General features: G+C 36.7%; 1 protein-coding gene across 11 annotated transcripts in view; it reads left to right on the top strand.

Annotated features, from left to right (window-relative positions):
• Nucleotides 1-9614, top strand: part of LOC7480791 (putative dynamin-related protein 4A) — an 84891-nt gene continuing 75277 nt past the window's right edge. For 4 of the 11 annotated variants that reach the window (XM_052451126.1, XM_052451127.1, XM_052451122.1 and 1 more), the window contains exon 1: nucleotides 2-1501. In XM_052451126.1, coding sequence (XP_052307086.1) covers nucleotides 73-1501 — 1429 coding nt within the window. In that variant the 5' untranslated portion in view covers nucleotides 2-72. Of the gene's footprint in view, nucleotides 1800-1908; nucleotides 2076-9614 lie in introns of those variants that run through there. The other 7 variants (XM_024596849.2, XM_052451121.1, XM_052451116.1 and 4 more) reach the window with 7 other exon arrangements.

Genomic DNA, 9614 nt, shown 5'->3' with positions numbered 1-9614 from the left:
CCCTCTTCATTTGAAGCACAACAAATTAAAAAAATAGCAAGCAATTATTTGAAGTTTCTCTCTGTCAGCAAAATGAGTTTAGTGCTTAAGCATTGTGGCTCGGTGAGTGAAGAAATGTCGAATAGCTCGGAAAACGAAGTGGAATCACTTCCACAGAGCATTGAAGAAAAGCATCAGGAGCTGGTAGTCAGCCATGTCCCCATCGTATCATCATTCAATGAACGTATTCGACCTCTACTTGATGCAGTTGACAAGCTCAGGCATCTCCAGGTCATGAAAGAAGGCATACAACTCCCCACCATTGTTGTTGTTGGTGATCAATCTTCAGGGAAATCGAGTGTTCTTGAATCACTAGCTGGTATCAGCCTCCCTCGTGGCCAGGGCATCTGCACAAGAGTACCTCTCATAATGAGGTTGCAACACCACACAGCTCCAGAACCAGAGCTTTCCTTGGAGTTCAATGGCAAAACAGTACCTACCAGTGAAGCCAAAATCGCCAATGCCATAAGTCTTGCCACTGATGAGATTGCAGGCAATGCTAAGGGCATATCAAACACGCCATTGACTTTGGTAGTGAAAAAGAATGGCGTTCCGGACCTTACAATGGTTGATCTCCCTGGAATCACTAGAGTTCCTGTCCACGGTCAGCCTGAAAACATCTATGAGCAGATAGCGGATATCATTATGGAGTACATAAGGCCTGAAGAGAGTATTATCCTTAATGTTTTGTCTGCAACTGTCGATTTTACCACTTGTGAATCTATTAGGATGTCACAGAAAGTGGATAAGAATGGTGAGAGGACTCTCGCCGTGGTCACCAAAGCAGACAGAGCTCCAGAAGGACTGCTTGAGAAGGTTACGGCCGATGATGTGAATATAGGTCTGGGTTATATCTGTGTGAGAAATCGTATTGGTGATGAATCTTACAAGGAAGCACGCAAGGAAGAAGCTGACTTGTTTGAAAATCATCCTCTTCTATCCAAGATTGATAAATCCATGGTGGGCATCCCAGTTTTGGCTCAAAAACTGGTTCAAATTCAAGCAACTATTATAGCAAGATGCTTGCCAGAGATAGTGAGGAAGATTAATGAGAAGCTGAATGCCAGTATCTCGGAACTGAACAGGATGCCTAAGACTTTGTCCTCGGTTGGTGAAGCCCTCACAACTTTCATGGGCATTGTTGGATCCGCCAAAGAGTCGCTAAACAAGATCATTGTGAGAGGAGAGTATGATGAGTATCTAGAAGATAAAAATATGCATTGCACTGCCAGATTGGTTGAAATGCTCAACCAATACTCAGGCGAACTTCATAATTGCTCTGCAAATGACCTTACAGGGAACTTTCTGATGGATGAGATTCAGGTTTTGGAGGAAGCCAAAGGGATTGAATTGCCAAATTTCCTTCCCCGCACCACCTTCCTTTCTATCCTGCAGAAAAAGGTTGAAAAGGTATCGCACATACCAGTTGCCTTTGTTGAGAAAGTATGGACTTACATTGAAGGTGTGGTCATATCTGTTTTGATGCATCACTCGGAAAACTACCACCAGCTTCAGCTGTCCACTCGACGAGCAGGCCATAGTCTCATAGCAAGAATGAAAGAGCATTCTAGAAATTGGGTCACAGAGATTGTTCAAATGGAGAAACTGACAGATTATACAAGCAATCCTGAATACATGAATGACTGGAACAAGCTCATGGCTCAACAGCATGATTTCACGCGTAATGTCCTGGAAAATGGGTACGTTGCTACATTCAAGATTGAAGGTTTGGGAGTGGTTCCAATTGCAGGTCTCAGGGGGTATGAGCAGCATGTTTTGCTTCAAGCTTTTGACTTGAAAATGAGAATGACTGCTTACTGGAAAATTGTTTTGAGGAGGTTGGTTGATTTTATGGCTCTGCATTTGCAGTTCTGTGCTCGAAATCTTGTGAACAAGGAAATGGAAGAGGAGATCGTTCAGGAGCTTGTCGGTAGACATGATGGTGCGATAGAAAGAATGTTAGAGGAATCTCCAGCGGTAGCTGCTAAGCGTGAGAAGCTGAATGTGAGCATCAAGTTGTTGAGGGAGTCCAACAATGTCCTGGGTAACATCATGGACAAAATTGCTTCAAATATCTAGTTTGAGCACTGTTTATCTATCTATTTATGCATACCTATCTATGCCCGTTTGGCTTTGCTTTTCCTTTCTTGTTTCTAAGATTGATGGCATCAAAGATCTATCTTGTTTTCCTTGTGTTCTAATATTAGTACGAAGATGTTTGCTATTATGATTCTGATTTGCTAAATTCCTAGCAGCTTTCTTTCACTAGATCCGGTGTCCGTGCTATACTCCTTGCCTGATCAAAAATCAATTCAAGCACTTTGAAAGCGTGATCAATGTGTTTAATAGAATTAATTTCTCACTATATTTATTAATAAATATTAAAAAGAATGGTTAACAATAAACAAAGATTGAACCGGGATCCCAAGTGATTGAAATAAATTAAAAAATATAATCTCGCAACATGATATTTTATTTAATTATGTGTCAATATATTTGAAAAGAAAAAATTGAATCGAAACAAAATAGTTTATTAGCATGGTTTGTATGCTTTTTTTTTTTTTGTAATTTATCTGTAAAAATAAACAAAGACTGAACTGGAATGCTAAGTAATTGATATACATAAAGAAATATAATCTTGCGACATGTCATGCTACTTAACATCTTTATTTAATTATGCATCAATATATTTGAAAAAAAAAATAAGAAAATTGACTTGAAACAAAATAACTTGTTAGCATAATTCTTTTGTTTTTTTTTTTTTATCTAACATTGTCCTATGCGTGGTCCCTTGCATGACTTGGGTTTCAAATCCAACTGTGTTAGAGTTGGCTCGGTATGGTCCATTTAACCCAGCAGGTCCAAATGTAACTTAGTTGCCATGTTCAAAATCAGGGGCAATCCAATATGACATCGTATTTTCATTGCACTTTATAAATATTTTTTTCTTGATTTTATTCTTTAAAAGTCCATTGATTCATTTAAAGCTTTTCTATTTATTTAAATTACTTATAACATTACAAGTAACTTAAAGTTCATATTCTTGCCAAGTTTACAAGTTAACAACTTTACCTAGACTTTAAAACAATTTTTTTATAACACATGCAAACTCCCAATACATAACCTTCAATATATTTTTTCTCGTGTAATTTTATCAATTTATCTATAATTTCACATCATTTAAATAAAATAATTCATCCTCTAATTTCTTTTCCTATGGCCGACCTTAAGGCCCTTCTTCTTTCTGTGATTTAACTCAATTTCTTTCATGAAGTTATGTGTTGGAGAATGATGTGAACAGCCTGGAAGAAAGGTATAAGGGTAAAAAAGTAAACTACTGTAACCTCCAAACACATATCTCTCAAGTTACCAGCCTTTTGTATAGAATCAAACCAATCAAGCAAATAACTAGAACTACTACCAAAGACGAAACACTAGAAATACACTAGAACAACTACCACCTCTATCAATGCCAATGAAAGATTTGTATGCTAAACTGTTGAGTATTGGGCATATAGTTCCTCTCCCTGTACCACCAATGCAATCGCCATTTCCTGTCTAGTATAAGCCATATCTAACTTGTCAATACCACACTGGCAATCCTGGCCATGGTATTGAAACTTGCTACGCTTTTAAGAAAAAGTTGTTGGAGCTCATTAAGATAGGATAGATAACTTTTGAGGATTCACCAATGTTAATTCGAATTTGTTACCTAACTATGTTATAAGAAACAATGGGGTAGGTATGGTGGAAATTGGGAACAAGAACAAAGGCACTGAAGGTATCCATGAAAAGATTGTATGACATGCTTATACAATCAGGTTTTTTGAAAAGGAATGCTGAATATCACTTGGGAGAGGGCGACCATTGTGAGTTTCATGAAGCAAAGGGACATCACATTGAGGATTGTATTGAGTTTCGCCAAAAGGTGGTAAAATGCTAACTATAAAAGAATTGAGGATAAAGTCTATAGAGTTTAGAAATGAGGTAAGGATGATGGAAGGTTAAGAGAAACCATTAGAAGTATGTAAGATCTAACCAATAGTCAATGGACCACCCAAACTAATCTTGATCAAACCATCCTATGCAAATAAAAGAAATCATAATGTGATGCCTTACAATTATGGTTGTACCTCTAATATCAAGACTTATGCTCCCTTATTCTAAGATAAAATCAGTGGGTTGACCTAGAGTGGTTGTTGTTTCACGCCTGAAGAGTTAAGGAAAGTTAAAGGCATGGAAGTAACAAGCTTTGACAAAGAACTTGAGGTTAACAAACCTGTGACTAAGGAAGAGTCAAATAAGTTCCTAAAGATGATAAAGCATAATGAATATTGCATAGTGAATTAGCTAAAAAACACCCAAGTCAGGATCTCTTTTACGTCCTTAATACTTAGCTCCAAACTACACCAAAATATCCTGCAAAAAGTGTTGAACAAGGCTTATGTGCCTTAGGATATTGAGAAGAAAACCATGGAACATCTAGTAGGGAGGATCCATGCAAGCAATTACTTGTACATCACAAAGGATGAGTTGGATGCTAAAGGAACTAGACACAACAAGCCCTTGTATATCCATGTCAGATGCAAAGACTGCCTTATAGATAAAGTGCTCATCGACAATGGTTTAACCCTTAATGTGTTGCCAAAACATATGCTAAAAGAAATGCCCATTGATGAATCGCACATAAAACCTAGCACCATGATGGCGAGTGCATATGATGGCTCATCTAGATAGATTATTGGGACTCTAGAAGTGGAGTTATATATGAAGCCACATGTTTTCTTGATGACGGTACAAGTTATGGATACTTTTTCTATAACATGTTGTTAGAAAGGCTTTCGATTCATGCAACTGGAGCAGTAACCTCATCAATACACTAGTGTTTGAAGTACATCATGAATGGGATGTTGGTGACTGTCAAGGCCAAGGAGACAATTTCCATGATAAATAATATGGTTGTACCATTCATAGAAGTAAAAGATTGCAAAGATGGGGATATCTATGCTATTGAAATTGTAAACACCGAGTGAGTTCCTAAGAGCACAGTGTTGAGAAGATCAAGAGTTTCACAAGCAGCGAAGATGACAACTAAATGCCTCTTGAAACATGGAATTCCATTTCAACGCGACCTTGACACTAGAATGCCAAAGAAGGTCAATATGATAAAGGTTAAATGTGCTGATCAAAGATTCAAGCTTAGATACAAGCCTAAAAAAAAGGATTACAGATAGGTTGTTAGTGTGAGAATAAAAAGAAGAATGGCTAGAATTGAGAGAAGAGAGCTTGAAAAAGAAGAGCTAGCAATCCCTCCCCTTAGGGTTTCGTTCCTAAAGGCTGCATATGTAATACAACCTGATAAAGGACTGAAAAGTCTTGGTCAGGAACTCTTGACTATGAATATAAACACCTTGGAAGAAGATAAGGTTAAAGGGGACGACGAGAAGACAAAGGTGGAAAGGAAGATGAAGTGTCACCGCAGCTGACCATCCACACTCTAGAAAAAGTCTCTGCCAATACCTTTATGCGAAAGCTGGCTAAGGGTGAGAAGTTTCAAAACTGAGTGACTAGGAAAGTTCCATTGGTGTTTAAAATGTAACTTAGCATTGCTGATCTTATTATGCATTTTGTTGCTGTTTTTATTTGCTTTGTTTTCCCTAGTTAACATTTAACGCTCAAATGTCAATTAGATCTTGCCTTTGTTGTTGAGCCCACCTTTTCTAATTAATGAAATCATTATATTTCTTAAAATTGTTTTTTTCATTGATATTTTTCTCACTCGTGCATTTAAACTGAACAGTTTCTGCTTTAAAGAAACTTGAAAGTGGGTGTTCCATAACACCATATACACCTTGAACCAAGAATGAATGACCAAAATATAACAAATATGTAATAGCTACATAAGAAGAAGAAGAGGATGAAAATGATATTAGGGAATTCACAAAATTAATGGAGCAACATGAGCAACCTATTTGCTACAGAAGAACTTGAAACCATAAATGTGGGTAATGATCAATTTAAGAAGGAATTGAAAATAAAAGCCTTAGTTACTCCCGAGGATAGAGTAGAAATGATCACCCTATTACATGAGTATAGATGTCTTACGAGGATATGTCTGGTTTGGATATGGATATCGTAGCACACAGAATATCGCTAGTAGAAGGATGCAAACCGGTCAAATAAAAGTTGAGAATGACTCATCCTAACATCCTGATTAAAGTCAAGATAAAGATTGAAAAGTAGTGGGACACTGATTTTTTAGAAGTAGTTAAATGTCCATAATTAGTATCTAACGTAGTTGTCGTGCCAACAAAAAAGGGAAAGATCAAAATCTGTATTGATTTAGAGATTTGAACAAACCTAACCCCAAAGATGACTTTTCTTTGCCATATATAAATGTTTTGGTTGACAAGGCTACATACAGTTCAACGTATTGCTTCATGGATGGCTTCTTAAGGTATAACTAGATAAAAATGGCTCTAGAAGATAAATAAAAAAAACATTTTTTGTCATACCATAGGGAACATTCTGCTATAAGGTGATGCCATTCGGGTTGAAGAATGCAGAGGCCATCTACCAGAGGGATATGATGATGTTATTTCATGATATGATGCACAAAGAAATTAAGGTGTATATAGATGATAGATTGCCAAGTCCAAGAAAGGAGAAAGTTATGTCTAGATGTTAAGGAAGTTGTTCGAAAGATTAAGTAGGTGGTACAAACTAAGGTTCAAGCTTGCAAAATGTTCATTTGGAGTTAAGTCCGTGAAGTTTCTAGGATTCATGGTGAGTGAAAAATGGATAGAGGTGGATCCTGATAAAGTGAAAGTCATTTAATCTATGTCATCTCCTAAGATAGAAAAGGAGGTGAGGGGATTCCTAGAGAGATTAAACTATATTGCTTGATTCATATCCCAGCTGACAACAATATGTGAGCATATCTTCCAGCTACTCAGGAAAATTAATCTTGGGACTTGGAATGAAGAATGCAAATAAGCCTTCAATTAAATCAAGCAGTACTTACAAAATCTGCCTATACTTGTTCCTCAAGTATCAAGAAGACCTTTGATACTATATTTGACAATAGCTAAAGTAGCCATGAGATGTGTGTTAGGCCAACACGATGAAACCGGAAAGAAAAAAAAAGCTATTTATTACCTAAGTAAGAAGTTCACAGAATGTGAGTCTAGATACATGGTGATAGAAAAGCTATGTTGTGCGTTAGTATGGGCAACAAAATGATTACAACATTATATATTGTATATATGTGTGTGTGTGTGTGTGACAAACCTTATTTATCAAGTTAAATTGCAAGATGACAAGTTCTGTTAGCAGAATACGACATAGTGTATTTAATGAGAAAGGCTGTGAAAGAAAGCGCAATAGCTGACCATTTGGCTAACAACGCCATTGAAGATTATGAGCTATTGGATTTTGATTTTCCCGATGAAAACATATTGTTAATCGAGGAGGAAGAAAATAAGATAGATTGGTGGAGCATGTATTTCAATGAAGCGATAAATGTATATTGAAATGGAGCTAACACAATAATAATCTCTCATAATAAGAAGCAGTATATGGTTTCGGTTAAACTACAGTTTGAATGCACCCACAATATAGTTGAGTATAAGGCTTGTATCTTGGGTTTAGAAGCTAAATTAGAGCTTAGAATCAGAAAGAAAAATGTATACGGTGATTCAATGTTGATTATCTATCAAGTGAAAGGGGAATGGCAAACTAAGGAAGAAAAGTTAAGACCTTACCAAGAATATCTATCCAAACTAGTAGAAGAGTTTGAAGAGATAGAGTTCACCCATCTTGGAATGGAAGGTAACCATTTTGCGGATGTTTTGGCCACACTGGCTTTCATGGCCAAAATTGATTTTTGACATAAAGTATGACTGCAATACATTGATATCAAACATTTTTCTGTTTAATGTTGCTCAGTTAAAGGAGAGATAGATGGAAACCCTTGGTACTACAATACCAAGAATTTTATGCAAAACCAAGAGTATCTCGTGCAAGCCTTCAAAGCAGATAGGAAAACCTTGAGAAGATTGTAATGGATTTTTACTTAGACGGAGAAATTTTGTTCAAAAGATCATTTGACGGAACCTTGCTAAGATGTTTAAATGAGACTGACGCTAGAAATGTGTTGCAAGAAGTCTATGAAAGGATTTGCTCAACTCATGTTAGTGGGTACATGATGGCAAGGAAAATACAAAGGGTTGGTTATTTTTGGATGACATTAGAAAGAGACTACATCAATTATGTTAGAAAATATCATAAGTGCCAAGTGTATAGTGATAAGATCAATACACCTCCAATTTCTCTATTTAATCTAACATCACCATGACAATTTGTAATGTAGGGAATTGATTTGATGGGGCCGCCTGTTAACCTAAAAGCCAACAATGAGCATAGATTCATCCTCATGGCTATTGACTACTTCACAAAATGGGTAGAGGCCAATTCATATGCTCATATAACATAGAAAGTGGTGAAAAGTTTTATAGAAAAGGACTTAATCTGCCAATATGGTCCACCAGGAAAGATGGTAATTGGCAATGCTTAGAACTTCAACGGCAAGATGATAGTAGATTTTTGTGCCAAATGAAACATCAAGCATTCTAATTCCTCATTGTATAGATCAAAGATGAACGACATTGTAGAAGCTGCCAACAAGAATGTCAAGAAGATTATTCAGAAAATGGTGATCACTTACAAAGATTGGTATGAGATATTGTCATTTGCTTTTCACACATATCGTAATGCAGCCAAAACTTCAATGGGAGCTACCCTATATTCCTTGGTATATGGAATGGAGGCGGTGATGCATTTGGAAGTAGAAATATCCTCTTTAAGAGTATTGATATATTTTAAGTTAGAAGAGGCAGAGTAGGCTAAAGTGAGATATAAACAACTAAATCTGATCAATGAGAAAATGATAGCTATAATTTTTCATCAGCAATTTTACCAAAAAAGGATGGCCAAAGAATATGACAAGAAGGTTAGACCTCAGATGTTCTAGGAAGGAGATTTGGTACTAAAAAAAATACCATCTTTACCAGGAGAGGATTAGAGCAAATTGATGTCAAACTATGAGGGTCCTTATATAGTGAAGAGGGCTTTCTTAGGAGGCGCTTTAAGGTTGTTGTCGCACGTGTGCGGCGTCGCGACGATCGTCCTCCACACTCCATGGATGTGTGGATCTGGAAAAATATGGGGAGACAAGGAATTCGTTGTCTCTTAGCGGTGAAAAATGGTGTGGGAGTCGCCACCTAGTATTATGGTCACTAGGAACCCTAACTGGTCTCAGAGATCAGGTTGGTCGTGTTTTCTACTTGTTGGTCCTGTCTATCTAAGATTAAAGAAAAGCCCTCCTCAGTAAGGAGGTTCTTATCTTAATGAGGTAAAACTTAACCGTTCTATCGTCAAATAAAAAAAACTACCTTTTTAATATCGAGAGTACGTTTTACGTATAAATTCGTAATGCGGATATTAAAAGAAAAACAAAATAAATTTTTTTTTGGAATTTTTGAAATATTGGCCAAGTTCTCATGACTTTAATAAAC

This window comes from Populus trichocarpa, chromosome 3, assembly GCF_000002775.5.
Source record: "Populus trichocarpa isolate Nisqually-1 chromosome 3, P.trichocarpa_v4.1, whole genome shotgun sequence".
Classification (NCBI taxonomy): domain Eukaryota; kingdom Viridiplantae; phylum Streptophyta; class Magnoliopsida; order Malpighiales; family Salicaceae; genus Populus; species Populus trichocarpa.
This window is presented reverse-complemented; position numbering and strand designations above follow the sequence as displayed.